At 35.6% G+C, this 21778-nt stretch overlaps 1 protein-coding gene across 1 annotated transcript in view; it reads left to right on the forward strand.

The window, feature by feature from the left end:
* Positions 1-19634, forward strand: part of DNAJC10 (DnaJ heat shock protein family (Hsp40) member C10) — a 45106-nt gene extending 25472 nt beyond the window's left edge. Inside the window, exons 14-23 of the mRNA XM_046658618.1 lie at positions 3278-3405; positions 3706-3822; positions 6870-6971; positions 8181-8336; positions 9288-9421; positions 10582-10635; positions 10907-11054; positions 14040-14159; positions 16142-16246; positions 17266-19634. Coding sequence (XP_046514574.1) covers positions 3278-3405; positions 3706-3822; positions 6870-6971; positions 8181-8336; positions 9288-9421; positions 10582-10635; positions 10907-11054; positions 14040-14159; positions 16142-16246; positions 17266-17277 — 1076 coding nt within the window. The 3' untranslated portion in view covers positions 17278-19634. The remainder of the gene's footprint in view (positions 1-3277; positions 3406-3705; positions 3823-6869; positions 6972-8180; positions 8337-9287; positions 9422-10581; positions 10636-10906; positions 11055-14039; positions 14160-16141; positions 16247-17265) is intronic.
* The last annotated feature ends 2144 nt before the right edge of the window (positions 19635-21778 follow it).

The following is a 21778-nucleotide window of genomic DNA, read 5'->3' on the forward strand; positions in this document are numbered from 1 at the left end:
TAACTTGCCCACGACAAACAACTAGTAGCTGGTTAAGCTAGATTTTATGACTCCAAAGCCTAGGCTTGTAGCACTGCTAAACCGTGCCACCTCCTCAAAGTGCTAGAAATGACCAAGTTTTAATGATAGAGTTCAGTTCTTTTTTACCCCTGAAGTATTTCTCAGATTGCCCCTCTTTGCGCTTGCTGTCTTATTTCAGGCCCGTCGTCTCCTTCATCTGTTATAATAACTTCTGATACAATTGCTTGTCTTGTAGCCTTTCCTCTTTATAATTGATTACTTGTTTATTTGCAGTTATTACCCTAGAACATTCTCCTGTCACTTTTCTCCCTTGACTCTCTTGATTTCTTCTAGGACATACTCCAGTTTCCTTCACGTAGGAGCAATGACTGTCTGTTTTGTTTGCCATTCTATCTCCAGCACCTAGAATGGTGCCTGGTGCACAGTAGGAACTCACTAAATAGCTGCTAAAGTAAGAGGGTACATTCATGGTCTGCCTCATTTTTCTAGCGACATCTCCCACCTCTGCCCCTCCAGATAATCTTACCTCCAGCTGCCTGTGGATCCTTGAAATTACCATGTTCTTTCACTCCTCTGTGCCTTCACACAAGATTTTTCTTCTTCTTGCTTTGTAATCATTCCTTCCTGTCCCTCAAAATATTTAGCAAACTGCAAATCACCCTTCAAAACTTAGCTTAAAGCGTTTTCCATCCTGAGAAATATACCATGAATCTCCAGGTACTTCCTTTTGCTTGCTGTCACTAACTTTAAAGCATAACTTCTATTGTTTCTTTGGATTTAAATAGTTAGTGAGCATTTGCATGTGCCAGGTATAATACTAGGGAGTAAGAAAAAATGTGAACAATACTTAATCTCTACCTTAAAGAACATTACGGACTGGAAGGGAAAACAGACAAGTATGTGGACAAATTTAAGAATGTCTGAAGTGAGGAGGAGTATTCTATTTGTGAGTAGTTAATTACCCAAAAACTTAACTGCTTAAAACAATAAACATTAACTCACACAGTTTCTGGTGTTGAGGGTCTTCTCATGAGGTTGCAGTCAAGGTAGGCAAGGGCTGTAGTCACCTGAAGGTTGGACTGTACTGGAGGATTTGGTTCCAAGCTCCTCAGGGGATAGTCAGAAAGCTTCAGTTCCTCACCTCGTGGGCCTGTCCATAGGGCTGCTCACAACACGGCATCTGGCTTCTCCCAGGATGAATGATCAAAGAGAGACACACATACGTACACAGAAACAACAGTATCTTTTATTCTCTAATCTCAGACAAGGAAAATCATCACATCCACCATATTTTATTGGTCACATACATCAGCCCTGGTACAATAATGGTATGAGTACATGAGATAGAGACCATTGGGAGCTATCTTGGAGACTGACTACTAGAAGAGATAAGCCTGGGTTACACTTAGGAGGAATAGTTTTCTGAGGTTAGAGGAAGTAATCTCTTCATTGAGATCTAAAGTATGGTTACCCAAATAAAGAGGTGGCAAACACATTCCAAGCACAGGAACCAGCAAATGTATTCGTGGACTCTAGGGTAAGAGATCCTCATTTATTCTTAGAAAGCAAAAATTTCAGGATAGCTGGAATGTTGAGAGTTGGAAAAGAATGAGACTTGAGGCTGGAAAGAGCACTAGGAGTCCAAAATATATGTTTTGTCTGTCAGGTAAAGGAAGTAAGACTTTCTTCTCAAAGCAGAGGCATTTATGGATTTAAGTAGAGATATGATTAGTTTTACATTTTAGAAAGGTGACTGGCTGCTTGGAATGGATAGAAGCAAAATTGGAGGAAGGGAGAGCAGGTAGAAGCATGATGCAGTTATTTATATAGGAGAAGTGCCTGCCTTATCCTAATTACGGTAATATGAATGAAAAGAAGTGGACAAATTTTTGAAATACCAAGAATACAAAATCAGTATAACTTGATTGTTTAGATGTGGGGGAGTAAGAGAAGGAAGCCCAAGTTTCTGACTGGTGAATTGGCAATTGAGTGACTGATTGCACCATTCAGTGAGTAAGAGAACACTGGGGGAGGAGTTGATATGGAGTAGACACCCTGGTTCACAGTTGAATATAGGCCTGGGCCCCAGGAGAGGAATTGGGGCTGAAAAGGTAGATAAGAATAATCATCATATCAGTGGTAATTGAAGCCTTGATTGAGGATGAGCTTGTCTAAGAGTGAATAGTGAGACAGGATCAGGGCCCTAAGGATCATTTTTAAGGGATGGTCGAAGATAGGGGAATTCAAGATGCAATTCAGGCGGCAGCAGCTAAAGAGGGAGAAAAAAGCAGGAGAATGTGGTGTCATTTATGACTATATTTAAATACTTGTGAAAATGTCTCTCTCCTCTACTGAGCTATGACCTCCTTAAGGAGAAGGACTGTGTCTTTTATTTTGCATGCCCTCTGGCATTTAAAACAGGATCTGACACATAATAGATGCTTGACTTAATATTGACTATTGAGTGAATAAGTCAAAGAGCACATGGGAAGATGGACGATGTGCTGATTGAGAAAGGTATATTTGCCAAGCCAAGGAGTATATTCTTTAGGCAGTGGCAAATGATCAGAGGTCTTTAAACAAGGAGACAACATAATCAGGTTAATGTTTTTGTAAATTGACTGTGGTACAATGTAGAAAACAGATTAGTTAAGGCAGATGGGGCAGAAAGTCCACCTTGGTTATTGCAGTAGGAAAGAAAGAAGGCAAGAGTCACTCTGGGATATCTTATTTAGGCACCCAGCAGATGATTATGCCATTGCGAAGATAGTGAGTAAAGGAGCAAGTTGGGTGGAAATAACTTCGATCTGGATATATTATGTTTGAAATGTATATGTGACATCCAGGTGAATATTTCCAGGGGCAGGCAGTTGGTAATATAGGTTTTGAATTCATAAGAGAAGTCTAGGTCGAAGAAACAGATTTAGGAGTTAGGCCATAGTAGTAGTTCAGATAAGCATAAGGAATTCAAAGAAGACTACAAGGAAGGTATTATTCTGCCTTTGAGGATGGAGCATTTCAAAGAGATCTTGACATTTTAACTGGTCCTCTAAGACACAAAAGAGTAGAGGAAAGGGTGCTCCTGGCAGAGCAAACCTATGTATACATAGTGTACAGAACAGTGAAACCTCACCAGCATCCATTTGTTCATAAGCTTATGTTCTTTTAATATTTTTAAGCATAAAAACTTCAAAATGTTTCTGTAGATAAAAGAGCAGAATGTGGATTTTAATTTTTCTCTTACTCAATTTCAAAGGAAAGAAGATTCTATATGATATACTTGCCTTTGCCAAAGAAAGTGTTAATTCTCACGTTACCACACTTGGACCTCAAAATTTTCCTGCCAATGACAAAGAACCATGGCTTGTTGATTTTTTTGCGCCTGTAAGTTATTTTTTTCTGTCAACTTTCAATATTGTTAGATTTTCTTGTCATAGCAAAAAGACATTTACTAGATAACCTTGAGCCGTGAGTATAAGAATTATGTTATTCAGTTGTGGCCACTGTCACATATTGCTTCTGAGAGAGCACTGATGTACTTGCCCCTTTAAGGATTAAGTGTATAAATGCCTAAGAGTTGCAACTAAGTATGTTTTGTCTTACTTAGCATATTGCTTGTTGCAAAAGTGATGTGTTTCTTTGTTTCATTTGGCTCAGTTCTTATGAATATTTTTTCTGTTGTAGTGGTGTCCGCCGTGTCGAGCTTTATTACCAGAGTTACGGAAAGCTTCAAAGCATCTTTATGGTCAGCTGAAGTTTGGTACTCTAGATTGTACAGTTCATGAGGGACTCTGTAACATGGTAAGGCAAAGTGTAAAACATTTATTGTCATTAATATTTTTGTAAAATAGAGAGCTTTTGGCAGTCTGGTATTAAAATGATAAAATAACTTTCAAATGTACACCTGTATTTAGAGTAGTAACAAATTATTTAAACAAATAATTTCAACAAAATGATAGAAAATTGTGATTGGATTAAAGCATGGATAGATAATATATGTGGCTGAATGTAGATATGGTCTTATTTATTTGACTTTATAAAATACGTGACTTTTCAATTATGTAAGATCTTTATTTTTTTTTAACTTAATGTTAGCTTTTGGCAGTCTGTAGATTTTATTCTTTGGCTAGTGTCATACTTGTTTTAAGTATAGTTAATAGAAGGAGATTCAAGCAATGAACGAGCTTTTTGAAATCTTTACTTAAAAATATTTTCTTAGGTTAATATTGACTCTTCAGTTCCAAGAAGAACTAGAAATTATATATCTCTTGGCGAAAGTATATAATACCACCTATAAAATATTCTTGGAGAAAAAAATCAAACCTAAATCAAATCTAGCCCCCAGATCTATGAGTGTAAAGGAGATCCAATAACAGATGAACACAAGTGACACCACGGGCATGCAAGCTGCAGAGCCCAGCGTGTGGACTGTACAGGAGAAACGGCCAGCTTATTGGACAAACGCATTGAAAGGGGGAAAAAGAGATTTAAGACACTTAAAAGACATACCCGTCAAATTCAGTCTTTTAGGCCTTGTTTGGATGCAATTCAAACCAACTGCAAAAAAATAGATAATTGGGGAAATTTGAACACTGACAATATCTGATGATTTTCAGGAATTACTGTTAATTTTTAGCTATGAAAATGATAAGAGTGGTTATATTTGGGGCAAAGTGCTTGTATTTTAAATATACTAAACTATTTATGGATGAAAGGATAAATCATCTGCCATTTGCTTTAAAATCATCTCGGGTAGGAGCAGAGTGGCAGAGGGCATAGTGAGAGCAGGGTAGCTGTGCATGGATGGTTCCTGTAGCTACATAGTACATGGGATTTTAATGCTCTCTGCTTTTGTGTATATTTTAAATAATTCATAAAAAGAAATTTTTTTAAAAAGAAATGGAGAAGAGAGGAAGAGAAAAAGTGGGAAATGAAGGGAAAAGAAAGAAAGCAATGTGTTTTAAAAACAATAGAAGTAAATATAGGCTGAGATCTTATGGCATCTGTATGAGGAATAATTTTTCACCACACACACACACACACACACACACAAAGGATAAAAAAATTAATGTTTTGGCTACATTAAATGTTAAAACTATTGCCAAAGAAAGAGACACTGTAAAGTTAAGACAAACAACAGACTGAGAAAGTATTTGCAGCACGTGTAACTGACAAACCTTAGTGTTCAGAATATTTAAAAACTATAAATAAATTTTGTGGTCTAAAAAAAAAGTTTACAGACATTTCGTAAAAAAGGAAATCCAATAAACATGAAAAATGTTCCACTTCACTAGTCATCAAGAAAGTACACATTGTAACAGTAGTCACATACCCTCCCCATCCATCAAATTAACAAAAATTTAGAAATCTGACAATAGCAAATATATGGATGAATTATCCTATCACACAGTGGAATACAATAGAGCATTTAAAACTAGATGTATCTTTACCAGCATGGATGAATCTCAGAAATACAATGTAAAATGAAAAAAGCAGGTTGCAGAATTAGTATACAGGGTTCGATAAAATTTCAGAAAGTTTCTAAATGCTCAAACATTACAGTATCCCGTTCAGAGATACATGTGCATGAGGCGAAAAGTATAGAAACATCAATGAATTGGATACACAGTGACTTCAGGATATTGGTTGCCCCTAACGTCAGGGAGGGAAGGAAATGGGATCAAGAAGGAGAACTTCCAGCTGTCTGCCAGTATGGCAAAAAAAAGTTAATTTTCCTTAAATATAGAGGAGGGCTATGTGGGTATTTATTAGATTATTCTCTCATCTTTTCACGATGTTTGAAATCTCACTGAAATAAGTTTTAAAAAATTAAAGCCTTTGGTTTTGAATGTCTTGTATGTGATTTTGAAAACATCCAAGTCACTTCATGTCTCAGCACCTCAGTTTCCTCATCTATAAAGTTGACATAGTAATTTTAGCTTCTGAAAAGAATTGAGAACCTACACGGTTAAGTGCTAAAAAGGTGCTCACACATAGTAAGCATTTGTTAATTGTTAGGTATAATTGCTGTTTTGTTAATCTAATCAGATATTTGAATTTGCACTCATTTTACAAAAGTTTGATAAATGTTTCCATTGTTTTTCTAAAATTATTTTTGAATCCTAGCCAAAGATTCCAGTTTGCTATTGTGTGTTTGTCAGCTTTAAGGATGCAAAGTTCAGCTACAGCAAATCCACAGACAGGGATCTCATTATAACTTAAAAAATACATAAAATAAAAATTAAAACTGTAGAGAAATGCTTCCTGGCCTAGTGCTCATGTTAATTCCAGGAAGGAAATGATAGTATTTTGTACCGTAAAAGCTATCTTGAATAAAGAATAAAAAGTAACCACATTCTTAGAGCATGATTCCTATTTCTTTAACCTAAAATACAGTTATGTACACATTATTAATTTATTTGCTTATTCTTGCTATTTTATTTCCTTGATTTTTTTCTATGTGTAGACAAATTTTGGAGTATTTATTATGATCTCAAAAAGAGACTCGAGGTTAGCCTGCTCTTTATAGCCGCATCCACCTTGGTTCAGAAGAGTAAAAAGGGACCAAGCTCATAATGACCTATGACCAATTCGCAGTGTTTTAATGCCTATGGATTTCATAGCTAATGGAGTAGCTATAAATAAGGGTCAGGTACTCATCAGTGCAACTGTGAATCCATTTCCTTTGCTAAATTTGACCAGGCTAAAGTTTTTCAGTCACCAGCAATTTAGCAATGAGTTTTTTAAATCTTACTGTTGTTGTTACTTAAAGGCAAGCTGGTTATAAATTTGAAAACAATAGGTAAAATGTAAAGTCTTTGTTTAATTTGTATTCTCATTCCTAACAGTATAACATTCAGGCTTATCCAACAACAGTGGTATTTAACCAGTCCAACATTCATGAATATGAAGGACATCACTCTGCTGAACAGATCTTGGAGTTCATAGAGGTATTTTAAATTGTAGCCTGTAGCTGTAAATCCTTCTGTGGATGTGTATATTTTGTATGAATATTTAATATTTTTTTCACGCCAAAACATTATTTTCTGACAAGAAAATGAATTTTTAAAATTTAATGTTTTACTCCTGTTATATACTACCATAAGCTCTGAGAATAAGTCTGTTTTGTTTGTTACCTGGTACAGTGCCTTGTAGTTAGTGGACACCTCTATTTACTGAATACATGAAATTATACTTTTACATAAAGCTTTGTCACCTCCTTTCTCTGTTTTCTCTGATAGAAACACCACAGATTATTTCTTTCAGGTCCCGTATAGAAGAGATATGAGCAAGTCCACTATTTTCCAGGAAACGTGTGGTCTTACCCCACCCCCCGGTGGAGGGCCTTTTCTCACCTCAGCAGTTTATGCCTAGCCTGCCGTGTTATTAACACAGAAGTGCCCCATGTCTATACACCTCCTTGTTTCTCATTAATAGTCTTGATTGACTAAAATAGTTACAGGTGCCTCCTAAGAAAGAAACCAAAACTTCTAGCTTATTATCCAGGTAATGACCATTCTGCTCTCTGCTCATCTCTTCCTCTGACAAAGTGATAGTTTTTCGTATTGTGGTTTTTGTTTTTGATTTTTTTTCCCAAAGAAGCGAACATCTTTGTTAGCATTACCAAGTCATGGTAGACTGAAGGACTGGGCACTTCTGTGTTAGAACAGCATTTGGAGCAAGTGACCTGTAGAGAGATTGGGCAATATCTCCAGTCAGAATGTCAGCAAAGTGGAATAGTAGTTTTCCATTAATAATTAAAGAGTTATTTTCAAACAAATCACTGGTTCCAGAAAGAACTGTATAGCCAAAGTAGACATCTGGGCAGCTCCTGGAACTCTTGGCTCACCTACCCGTAACCTTAACTAAAGTTGCCTCTTTTCCCTACCCAAGGTGACTTTAGTGATACATAGAAATAAGAAGAAAATATACCTTGATTTAAGAAAATTGATGGACAAAATCCAAACTTAAGAGAGAAATTAGGGATCATTTCTTCCTTCTTAAAATGATTCACTATAGATTCTCTTTAAATATCCTTAAGTATCTTTTGATTATTCAAAAACAGAAACTTTTCTAAATGACATATGCCAACAATTTGCCAAGAATATATGAACAACTCTTTTTTATATCTGTTATAATGAAAGCTGTGTTCTCTTTAGGATCTTATGAATCCTTCAGTGATCTCCCTGACACCCACCACTTTCAATGAACTAGTTACACAGAGAAAACATGATGAGGTCTGGATGGTTGATTTCTATTCTCCATGGTGTCATCCATGTCAAGTCCTAATGCCAGAATGGAAAAGAATGGCTCGGGTATGAAATAGTTTGTTTTAAATCTTAGCATTTACTAAGAATGTTTACTTAAGAGGATTATTTTGAAACTGAGATGAGTGAACCCACCTCTAGATTATCATTTAATAACGGTTCTCATCATACCACTTAGATTTCAGCTCTGTTTCTGTCTGGTATCTGCTCTTTTTTTCTATGTCACTTGGTATATATTTGATGAAATTTCTGCCAACATCAACCCCAAGATCCCATTTATTTTCTATTAAAATTTTTTCTACTACTTTATTGTTAGAGCTTAAAGATAAAGTTTCTTCACAATATTGTGGAACTTAAAAATAAGGACAAAAAAAAGCCTTGATCAATAAAACATTTAGATTTTAAAAGTTTCCTACCAATAGACATAGTGTTATAAGTCATGGAGGATTGGAAATAAATTATTTAAAATGAGAATGAAAAATGTAATTACTGTTTTAGATTAATTTCTGAGACTAAAAAAATGAACAAACCTAAGAGTTAAAGTGATTTCTAGTATCTTGACATTTACAATAATGCAGTTTTGTGCTCTTTTCAATAAAATGTTTAAATTCAGCATGAGTCAATATGCTACTTGCAACCCATGTCTCCATTTGAAAAGGTAACTTTGAAATACCATTACAAAGACCTTCATTAGTTCTTGGTTTCCAACACTTTGAATTTTAGAAATACATAATTTTCCCCATGTAGTAGATGAAAGAAATCAGTTGTTTAATCTACAATAATTAGTGTAAGTTCTTGACTACAAAATTAGATCTTCAGTTCATTACTACAAATATTCTCTTATGTTTTAAGCCCTTTTCCATTTTTATTTGGTGAAAATCACTAGTAAAAAATACAAAAACCATTTCACGGTGATTTCTCTCTTGTAAACATATAGTTATGGAGGTAATTTTATTGTAATCACTTTGATCTACTTATCTCCTTTTTTTTCTTTTATAGACATTAACTGGACTGATCAATGTGGGCAGTATAGACTGCCAACAGTATCATTCTTTTTGTGCCCAAGAAAATGTTCGGAGATACCCAGAGATAAGATTTTTTCCCCAAAAATCAGATAAAGCTTATCAATATCAGTAAGTGTTCTCCAAAATTTGAAGACATTTATTGTAATCATTTATTTATACAGTTAAAATTTAAAGTTATCCTAACTAAATAAAAGTTAACCCAACAGGTATTTTTTGGGAGCCTACCATGTTTAAGATACTGTGCTAATGAGAATTTTAGCAGTTGAAAAGTGAATTGAACAGTCCCACTGTTCATAAAGCTGACAGTCTAGTAGAGAGGAAGAACTAACATTTAATAAGTCCCCATTTGGTTTCAGGTACTATGTTAGACACTTGGCTCACATCATTTCCACTAGTCTTTACATATATCCTGAGAAATAAGAATTATTACCCTTCCAGGGCCAGCTCAGTGGCATAATGGTTGAATTTGCACACTCTGCTTTGGCAGCCTGGGGTTTGCCAGTATGGATCCTGGGCACAGACCTACACACTGCTCACCAAGCCATGCTGTGGTGGCGTCCCTCATAGAAGAACTAGAAGGACTTCCAACTAGGATATACAACTATGTACTGGGGCTTTGGGTAGAAAAAAAAAGAATTATCACCCTTTCTACTATTACAGATAAGTAAACTGATTCACAGACCTTAGGTAACTTTCCTAAGTCACACAGCTGCTAAGGTTTGAAGTTGGGTTTGAACTCAGGTCTGTCTCAGTGTCTGTGCTGTTTCCACAGCACCACTTGATATTTCAGGTGGAAAACTCAAATGCAAGGCAGAAATGTAATTAATATTATTTAAAATAAAAATGAACCATAGATTTCAAAGGACGAAAGAATCACAATTATGAGAAGATATCATGAAAGGCTGCATTTATGAGTTGGCTTTTGACATGGGTCTTTAAAAAGCGGGTAGGAACTTGGCAGAGAACTGGATAAAGGTTCAGAAACTAAAGCCTTGGACATTTTGGGTTTTGCTGTTCCCATGGGTCTGTAGGAGATGTCCAGCAGGTAACTGGACATTTAGTTCTGTCTGGAGCACAAAAAACATCAAGGCTAGAGAAAAATCTATCTGAGAAACAATGTAAGCAGTATTTGTAGCTAGGAGGAGAGATGCTAGGTGAAGTCAGTCGACTAAACTTATCTTTTAAATTGCTGCAATGAGATTATTTTCTGAACATAATCCACTAATAGAAAAATCTATTTACACCTCACATATTTTTTCTTCTTGCAGTAGTTACAATGGTTGGAATAGGGATGCTTATTCCCTAAGAATCTGGGGTCTAGGGTAAGTAATTAAAATGTGTATTGTTATATGAAATAGATGCAGTGCTATTTATCTTTCTTTTATGTCTGTAGCTAAAGTTACTGTGGGTTGTTTAAGGTTCTAGCATTTTAAAGTACTTCGTAAAGAATTATAATTTACCAAGATAAGGTTGTGCTTTATTACACTGTCATTCTTTGAAGTCATTTTAAACTTAGAAAGTTTTGCAATATTCCATTGTAGATGTTTGCTTTGGTTTTGTGTAATGAAACATAATTTTGATCCGTTGCCACAGATTTTTGCCTCAAGCATCCATAGATCTAACCCCTCAGACTTTCAATGAGAAAGTTTTACAAGGGAAGAGTCATTGGGTGATTGATTTCTATGCTCCTTGGTGTGGACCTTGCCAAAATTTTGCTCCGGAGTTTGAGCTCTTGGCTAGGGTAAGTCTTGTTTCTACTTAAATATATTGTGGTCACATACATGTTTTAATAATTAGAAAGAACATTGCAAATACAATTTTTTTTTTCTTCAAAGTTTCCTCTGAATTTTAAAAAACTATTCCATTTCTGTGACTAATTTTTGCAGTAGATTTCTTTAAAGCTTTGAGCTAACATCTTCTCTGTCTTGGTTGACACCATCTACCTTGCCGTAACATCCAGAAACCTCCTTCTCCTGCTTGTTCCTGTCCTACCACCATCACTCTGCCTCCCTCCAGGCAATCACCAGATCCTATCAGTTCCATCTCCTAAAAGCCTTTGAAATCCGTCTGCGCCTCTGCTGGCCTCTTTGTTCAAGCCCTCATCATCTCTCACCTAAGCGTATCAAATGTGCTTTTAACTAGTCCCCTATTGCCAGTCTGCCTTCCTCACTTCTGCCCTGATGATCTTTCTAAAATACTGCTTTCCCTGGCTTCCTGTTAACCAAGTTTCTTAACACACATCCTTGACAACAGGTCTCTGATCTGTCCCTTCCTCCCTCTCCGGCTTTGTCTCTGAACCCCGCCTCACACCTTACACTCCAGGCACAGTGAAGTACTCCAGGTTCATTGAACGAGTACCTTGGTGCCTTCTGTTCCCTCTATCTAAAATGCCTTTTCCTTACCTTGGTCATCTGCATTTTTTTCTCCCTGTCCTACAAAAGCCAGCTCCAGTGGTACTTCTGTGTTCTCCTCCCTTCTCAGTTAATCAGTGTCACTTTGATATCTTGTATTCCATCAGTGTACTTATATAATGCATGTTCATTATTTAGATATCTGTCTCCTGCACAAGACTATGAGCCTCTTGAGGACAGGGCTTATGTCTTACCCATCTTTGTATCCCCAGTGTCTAATTCAGTAAATGCTTATAAAATTAGACTGAATACATAAACTGAATACAGTCTAAGTTTTTGGTGTTTCTGTCGTAACAGACCTATTAATGACCTAATCCAGATTGACAGCTTCCTTGCCTCTGCAATCAGGGAACTTTGCCTTGGCTATAACACACTCATTAGAATGAGAAAGTCAGCTCCAGTCCCACCAGTCTAAAACAAAAGCCGAAAGTCCCAAGGGATTGTTTAGCAAAGGGATTTCAAAGCTCCTATGAGTCATAAAAGATTATTTTAGTTATTGACTAGTCTTCAGATAAAAGGTTGTTCATTTTTTCCACTTATTATCTCTTCTTGTCCTCTTATACTTCCTTTTCTCCAATAATTCTAACAAAATGTTAGAACATTTGTACTTTTGTCATGTACTGAAAAACTTAGCTTAGTTGTATATTTTTTAATGCAACTATATCTTGAATATAGCAGGAAATTATTAAACACAAAAAATCATTCCTTCAGCAAATCCTAAGCACCACGTGGAAAGCATTATGCTAAATACTGGGGCTACACAAATGGAGAGACAAAAATTCCATGTCTTTAAGATCTTTTTCTAGTGGGAAGATAAAATGCAAATAAATATATATAATACAACCAGATCATTGCTTTAGTGAAATGAGAATGAAGCAAAAAATGGGAAGAAGAATGTCAGAGTCATGGCAAGGGGAAGACAAAAGACTCCACAGAAATGTTGGTATTTGAGATGAGAATTACAAGATGACTAGGAGTTTGGCACTTGAATGGGTTGGCTAGAGTCCTCTAAACAGAGAAGACAGTATTTGCACTGATTCAGGAACACGAGAAAGTGCAGCCTTTCAGGGATCTCCACTGTTAGTCCAATATTACCAGAGTTTATATACAGACAGAAGGAGAATCACAAAAACTGAGGCTCAATAAATAGACGACGAGGAGGAGGTTCGGTCCTCTTCCTTACACTGGTCGCATTACACACTCTTGCTCAGGGTTTCATAGTGTTCATAATGTGTTCCATATAAGCATTAGAGAACTACTGGGTATGGCAGGATCCATTTTACAGTTTAGAAAGATCACATTGGATGGACTGAACATGGGCCAACAAGGCCAGAGAAAGATATTCATAGCACCAAAAACAATATGGTCTCCTCCTATAAGTAATTGAAAACATTAGCCAACTAATATATAAAGTAAACCTTTTGAAAATAACATAAAACTTAAGGTAACATTTCTAGATTTCTCTGACCTTCAGTAAATGTGTGTTTGTATTTGTGTGTGTGTGTCTTTGTACATGCTTCTGCAAGCAGCTTTGCTGGTGCCCTAACACAGGTTAGTCTATCTATTGAGTACCCCAGCCATGGGAACAAAACTAGAAGCAGTAAAGATATTTGAATTGTCCCATGAAGTGAGAAATGATAACTGAACCAGGATTAGGGAAGCAGTGATAGAAAGAATGGGACATATTCTGTCTTATGAAAGACATAAGAATAGGATTTAGTGTTTGTGATAAAAGTGGGAGAGACAGGAATCTAGGATGGCCATAGTTTCTGGCTTAAACTGAGTGAATAGTAAGACAAAAGGAAGAGTAGGTTGTGAGGGGAAAGGATTCATTGCAGAAATGTTGTGGTTAAGGTGCTTATTTAGCTGAAGCAGGCCGGCACACAGCTGACTGAAGTCGAGGGGAGAGGTCAGGGTTCAGCAGCATACAGGTACATGAAATCTCCCTGGGACACTGTTCACAGCAACAAACTGTTAACCAAAGATGGAACTGCTGGGTGGATATTATAATTTGAGGGTGTGACAGACAAGGTGTGGGTACCAGGAAGAAGCTGAGGTAATTCAGAGTTCAGCTACTCACCTTTCTTGCTAAGGCAAAGGGGAGTTTATTTGCTGTTGGAGAGTTGGTGCTCAGTAAGTAGGAGTTTAAAGAGTGAGTAAGAACTTGGAAGGAATGGAAAGGATTAAAACTAAGTTTTCTAAATAAAAAATCCTTAAATTTATAAAGATTTGAAATTTTTAATATCATATTGCTTTGCAGTTACCAAAATAGTTAATGCCAAAGAGAACGACAAATCATATTTTTCTCCTTTCAGATGATTAAAGGAAAAGTGAAAGCAGGGAAAGTAGACTGTCAGGCTTATGCTCAAATCTGCCAGAAAGCTGGGATCAGAGCCTATCCAACTGTTAAATTTTATCCCTACGAAAGAGCACAGGTACGTACAGGCTTTTTTCTAGTTTCTTCTCCCCTTGTCATTTTTTATTTTATTACATATTACTGAAACAAGTTTCTTTTTACATGTACAAGTGATTTTAAAAGGTTTTTCTGTCTCACAGTTGATATCTCCATTGCCTTAAAATTTGTATAATCATGAATAGGAAAACTACTAAAGAGACATAGCAAAATACTACTACAGTCATGCACCACATTTCGGTCAACGACGGCCCACGTATATGACCGTGATCCTTAAGATTACTATCATATAGCCAGGTGTGCAGTAGGCCATACTATCTAGGTTTGTGTAAGTGCACTCTGATGTTCACACAGTGATGAAATCACCTAACAGATCCCTGTGCTTAAGTGACTCATGACTGTCATGGTTTTCTATGGGTGAGAGGATTCAAGGTAATTATTTATTATCTGTGAAGTTTTGTATTTCCTTTTATAGAATTAACATATATAACATTTATAATATGTTTTCTTTCCTGGAAAAATTAAGAGAATACTACTATAATACTTTTGAAATAGCCTTAGTACCTGAGCATTTATCTTGAGGAATATTTATTAGTGGTTTAGACTACAAAATAAAAGTTTAGGGTTTCTTGGTTCAGTCATAATTCCTTTCTTGAGCCACTGACAATACACTTTTTTTTCAACAAGAAACCTGGACATCTACCAGTTGGTCTTAAAATTCAGGTGACAACCTCTATGATCATTAATGCAAAAACATGTATAATCGCTGACAGACAGTACTCATGACCGTTGCTTTCTTCCTGGGTAGAAGAATGACATTTTTGACCATAGAATTGTAATAAAATAAACATTTGCCGTGTATTCATGTTTCTGGGTAAGACATTTGAAATAAATAATTTCAAGTATTTTAATATATACTTTTTGAGAAAGACTGTCAGATTAAGATCTCATGTTATATATGGGTAATTATAATACATTTTGAAAAAGAGTTAAAGAACTTATATGATGAATTTCAGAAATCTAGAATTGTCAGACATCCAGATTTTTCAGTGAAGGATTTTGATTTGTCAAGAGGCTCTCTCTGTCTTAAAAACAGTGTCGGGTAAGGAGAACTCAGTGAGAATAAAGGAGCTTATACCGAGCCTGACTCTGCATTCCTTTGGGATCACTAGCTCTGCTTCCCAGTTCTCAGAATGGCTGGGAAATGGGTGACATAGATAGGAATCTTTTTCCGGGAGAACGATGTTAGGGAAGTATCAGTATATTATGAGCAAAGAATTAACCAGGCCATAGAGGGAACTGTTTGAAAAGATGATGTTACCATGTGTCCAGAGGAGTCCAGAGGACAAGATTAGGACTCAGAATATCCCTGTCCAAACTGAAAGACAGGGTTGGCATACAGAAGTCCAGGTCAGATGAAAGGGCCAAAGCAGAATAATGAGTGGAGTAAACAGAAATCCACGCAGGTGGGCAGTTATACACAGAAGTAAAATGCTAGCATACAGTATGGGGTGCCCACCAGGAAGAAGGACACAGGTGGCTCGAGATCCAGAGTAAGCAGATGTGGGTCTATTGACCTGCTCTTCCCCTGCTTTTCAGCCACCTTCCTGCTGTGGGCGGAGGAGAAGCAGGAGATAAGCACTGCTTTCCAGTGTTGCAGTTGGTCAAGCTTTTGTCTGTCCCAATGACTGTGTTGGAGTAGAGTGATTTGGTCCTCTGGGGACATTTTTCCTTATACCATTTAGATGTTTTGAGGCATTTGGAGTTAGCAATGCATTTTTTCCAATATGCAATGCAATTTTTTCACTTGTTCCCATAATAGTATTGTTATTATTTAGGGTAAGTTATGTGTTAACTGTGCTTTTGCAGCATTATTTCCTTGGAAGAAATTTGAGTTTCAAACACTTGGAACTTTAAGTAATATTTAATCAAGTTTCTTAGATGGAAATGTCATGTTTTGATTAGATACTTAAAAGATTATAAGAAGAGTGTTTTTAATTTTAGAGAAATACTTGGGGAGAGCAGATAGATACCAGAGATGCAAAAGAGATTGCTACCTTAATATATGAAAAATTGAAAAATCTCCAAAATCATGAAAAGAGGAGTAAGGTAAGAACTAAGTCTAGATCGGACTTTGGCAAACATTATTTAAATTTATTCTTACTGCACATTATATCTGTCAATAAACAGGTAAAATGAAGCATCAAAAAATAGTAAGGTAGTTGGAAATTTCTTCTTGGGAAAATACAACAGTCTCAATATACCCTCTACATACTGAAATGCTTAGAAATTTGGACGAGTAAAACCATTTAACAGACAATAGTGACTGCATAAATTATTTAAATTTTGTTCAAATGTAAATAAAGTATTGACTTGTTAGGAATAAATATACTGGAGCCTTATAACACATTTTGGATAGAACACATTTTGAATAGCAAATTTTCTTTTGCTCTTAGTATAGTGAGGATGTATTGGAAACCATGTTCATCTTGGCCCTTCCTTGAGTTTTTAATCTGTCAAGAAGCAGCGCAACTCTTTCCTGCTATTCTTCGAAAGGGCCATTCATTTTTTCCTTTTTTTTAAATTATTGTCCTTCTAGGGCATACTTAGAAACGGATCAAAGAGTCCATGAACACTAGAGTGCTTTCTGAATGGAATTTAATATAATCACATATGAGGTTTTTTGGATTCTTTCCATATAAGGTGAAAGAAAGACAAAAGAATGGCACAGACTCTGGAGAGAGCTAAAAAATGTCTGGCTTTACAGATGCACATTGCAACTTTCATCTCGTTAAACACTTGAGATAGAAAACATTATTAGTCCTAAACCAGAATATCGTTAACTGATATTAAGTTAAAGAGCATACCAAGATACGACTTTGAAACTGTGTAAAACCATAATTGGTGATATCTGCTGTGGGCACATAAGAACCATGAGTTATCCTTTTCTTTTCTGTTGGTATAGTTAGGCGATGTATATTTCATGTGGTGATCCGTTAAATAAGAATATTGAGTAATTATTCTTGAAAAGGTAACGTTTTGGTTAGTCTATATTACTTTACCTTGTTTCCAACATTAGAAACTCATACTTCCTTTCTCTTTCAATCACTTTTACATTATTATTGTAGGATGAACTTTAAAGATGTTGAAGATGAAGAAAAATTGAAAAGAAATTGTAACAAATGACATCAGAAGACATCTTTTTAGAGTGTTGCTGCGTTCTTGATAGGAGTTTATCTTGGACTTGTAATTGCACTGTCTGAATCCTGTACAACATTGGTATAAAGGAAAGGTCTGCAGACTTTTTCTGTAAAGGGCCAGCCCGTAAATATTTTAGGCTTTGTTTTGTCATGTATTCTTTGTTTTTGTTTTGTTTTGTTTTCAACCCTTTAAAAAATGTAAAAACCATTCTTAGCTCAAGGCCACACTCAGCTCATACACAAGTAGGCCAAACAAGCCACCTGCAGTCTGTGGGCTGAAGCTTGCTGACCCCTGGAAATGTTTGGTCTGGCCGCCTCAAACAGGAGCCTGCTCTGCTATTGTCTACGTGCATGTCTAGGTTACACAAGTGGATTTTATTGCTTAAAGTTCTGTGGTGGCCGGAAAAGAGATTAACTTGGTTTTTAGTCACCTGTTGTCCTAAAAATTTTTGGAAACATATTTCATTTTAAGAACACACAATGTGACAAAAGTTTATTTTCATGCTTTATTATAGTGAAGAGATTCTTCATTTTATTTCCTTTCTAAAGGTTGAAGAACAGATTTAATTTTTCACAATTAAGAAGAATTTTTAACAGTAAATAAACAAATCCTATAGATTTAATACCTGAGGAAAAAATATTTACAGCAATTAATTGGGCATTGTAGAGTATCCCAAATATATCAAGTATTTAACGTTCTGCATTTTAGAGATACGTGTTCGTTTATTTTCCGAATTGCTTTCATAAGAGTTTTCCCTGTGATAGTAGTTGACTTTTGAAGCCTCTTTTACTATTTATGTTTTTGCCTTCTGGACTTTCTGTTTTGATGTGTATCTTTTATTTACATTTACTTTTTTTTCTTTATAGTTGTGGTTTTTCACTCTTGTCCAATCTCTTCATTTTCAAATAGGAAAAATAACTTTGCAAGTTTGTTTCACTATACCATGTAATGGTACTGTGGTGATTATTATTTACTGTTGGAGGCTGCCATTTTCAGATAAATATTGCATAATAACTGAAGTTATTTTTGTAAGAAAATCAAGTATATAAATCCAAGGATGGAGTGAGTTGCTCAGACTCAAAGAATCCAAAAATTTTTCCCTTGCATGTACACAAAACATTGTAACGTAATTGTTTAGTTATCATTCAGAGTATATGGAATGATAAAAATCCCAATTGATCAAAAGAGGTCAACAAATTTTTTTAAAACTTCAGTTTTCCTAAAAACCTATTAGGATTATGTTTTATTATATTGGAAGAGTTTTGGGTTTTTTTGATATCACTTTACTCCCTTCTCCAATATTTCCTCATAAAGATTATTATTATTATAGCTGCAATTTATAGAAAAACAGATTTTTTTCAAGTCTAACCCTGTTCATATTTCTTTAACTCCTTATTTTAGATTCTGCTTTACTCATGTGGGCACATACAGAACAATCACCACTTCTAACCGTAATTTAACGCCACCTTTTTGAATTATAATCAGTAACATCAAGTGCCTTTCATTTACAAAATTTTCAAAGCCTAGAAAATTTTTGAAATTGGCCTGTTTCTACAAGAATCCCAAGACGGAATGCTTGAAGAAGTCTCAGTGAATATTTACTGAAAGTACCAGTTACGTGAAGACCACTGTGCTGGACACTGCTAAGTGTACAAATGGAATCCAAGGCATGTCCCCATCTCCCAAGTGTCTGTAATTCACAGTTCTGACACTGACCCCATAAACAAGTTTATAGGTACCTATAGTATTACCTATAAATATAATTCCAAACTTACTGATTGAGAAAGCATCTTAAGCAGTAAATATTATGTATCCTGTAACTTGGCCTAAGTGTGTGCCTGTGGAACTGGCAGAGTTACCTGGGAGTCATGTTAAGTAATTTGTGTCATATAAGTAATACTTGTCAGGAGGCTGTTTTCTGCCGTCCTATCAGTGTCATTGGGTATTTCAAAAACAGCTGGAGGAATTAAAGCTTTTAACAGCCACATTAATGCAGTTAGAGCACCTCTAAAGAGTGCTGGGTAAAACATGCCATTTCTTTCAGCAACACCATTTTGTGTGCACCTGGCCTTGGGTAACAACACCATTTCTGGCAGACAGAGTGCATTGTATCAGGCAGCTAGATTTGAAAAGTAGATATATTTAAATATGTGGCTATGTGAAACCATTTGGGATTTGTGTTTGTGGCATTAGCTTATTCCAATTTCCCAGGTTTTATTTAACATCTTTCTTATCTTTTTTAAGGTATATGATTAAGATAAAGAACAAATAAAATGAAATAATTATTGTGTAATAACTTTTTATATTGTAAAAATGTTCTTTAATTTTGTTCTTCATTTTCTGACAGTATTCAAAGCAGGAATTTTCTTTTTAGTACAGTTACCAGAAAAGAATTACTGCATTGTTTCCTATGGGACACATTTACGAAGACAGTTAGTATAAGAAAGTTTTTAATGAGGTAGTATTTTTAAGCCAATTTAACAGAATTTTTCTATAATAATTAGTCTAGTTTTAGTCCTACGGTTTCGTTAAACCACAAAGCAAAAACCTTCAGTAGATTCACAAAAGATAAAGCATATCACTGCAGGAAATCAATTCACAAAGGAAGGCAGCAAGAGAGAAAAAAAAGAACAAGGGAACTACAAAACTGCCAGGAAACCTGAGATGGTATTAATAAGGTCTTACCTATCAATGATTAATCTAAATGTAAGTGAATTGAATTCTCCAATCAAAAGACATAGTATAGCTGGATAGATAAAAAACAAGACCTGACTATATGCTGCTTACAAGAGACTCACTTCAGTTTTAAGGACACACATAGGCTCAGAGTGAAAGGAGGGGAAAAGATACTCCACACAAGTGGAAACCAAAAGAAAGTTGGGATAGCTATATTTATATCAGACGAAATAAATTTTAAAACAAAGACTGTAATAAGTGACAGAGAAGGTCATATAATGATAAAGGGGCCGATCAACAAGAGGATATAACATTTGTAAATATGCAGCCAACATAGGAGCACCTAAATATATGTAGCAAAGATTAACAGACTTAAAGGTAGAAATAGACAGCAATATAATAATAGGGTACTTCAATCCCACTTTCATCAATGAATGGGTCATCCAGACAAAATTAATATGGAAACATTGGACTTAAACTACGTTAGACCAGATGGATTTAACAGACATTTACAGAACATTCCATCCAAAAGCAACAGAGTACACATTCTTCTCAAGTGCCCATGAAACAATGAAACATTCTCCAGGGTAGATCATATGTTAGACTACAAAACAAGTCTTAATAAATTTGAGAAGTTTGAAATCATATTGAGCATCTTTTGTGATTGTAGTTGTATGAAACTAGAAATCAATTACAAGAAGAAAACTGGAAAATTCACATATATGTTGAGATTAAACACACACTACTGAACAATCAATAGGTCAAAAGAGAAATCAAAAAATACCTTGAGGGGCCAGCCCCGTAGCCGAGTGGTTAAGTTTTCGTGCTCTGCTTTGGTGGCCCAGGGCTTCACCAGTTCAAATCCTGGGTACAGACATGGCACCACTCATCAAGCCATGCTGAGGTGGCATCCCACATGCCACACTTGGAAGGACCCACAACTAAAACGTACACAACTATGTACCAGGGGGCTTTGGGAGAAAAAGGAAAAAAATCTTTAAAAAAAAAAATACCTTGAGACAAATGAAAATGGAAATACAACGTACCAAAACTTAGGGGATGCAGCAAAATCAGTTCTAAGAAGTTTAAGAGGTGATAAAAAGCCTATAATAAGAAAAAGGAAAGATCTCAAATAAACAACTGAACTTTATACCTCAAGGAACTAGAAAAAGGAACCGTTGAATCCCAAAGTTAGTAAAAGGAAGGAAATAAAGAGCAGAGCAGAAATAAGTGAAATAGAGACTAAAAATAGAAAAGATCATTGAAGCTAAGAGCTGGTTTTTTGAAAAAATAAACACAATTGACAAACCATTAGCTAGACTCACTGAGAAATAAAGAGGATTCAAATAAAATCAGAAATAAAAGGAGACATTACAATTGATACCAAAAAAAAAATAAAGGATCACAAGAGACTAGTATAAACATTATACACTAACAAATTGGACAATCAAGAATAACTAAATTCCTAGAAACATACAACCTACAAAGACTGAATAATAAAGAGAGAATATTTGAACAGACCCATTACACAGTAAGGAGATTGAATCAGTAATCAAAAACCTCTCAACAAACAAAAGTGCAGGACCAGATGGCTTCACTAATGAATTCTACCAAATGATTAAAGAAGAATTAATACCAGTCCATCTCAAACTTTTTCAAAACATAGATGGAGGGAATATTTGCAAACCCATTTTAGCAGGCCAGCATTACCCTGTAGGACATTACAAAAAAAAGAAAGAAAATTACAGGCCATTATGCCTGATG

The sequence above is a fragment of the Equus quagga genome, chromosome 4 (assembly GCF_021613505.1).
Source record: "Equus quagga isolate Etosha38 chromosome 4, UCLA_HA_Equagga_1.0, whole genome shotgun sequence".
In the NCBI taxonomy this organism is placed as follows: domain Eukaryota; kingdom Metazoa; phylum Chordata; class Mammalia; order Perissodactyla; family Equidae; genus Equus; species Equus quagga.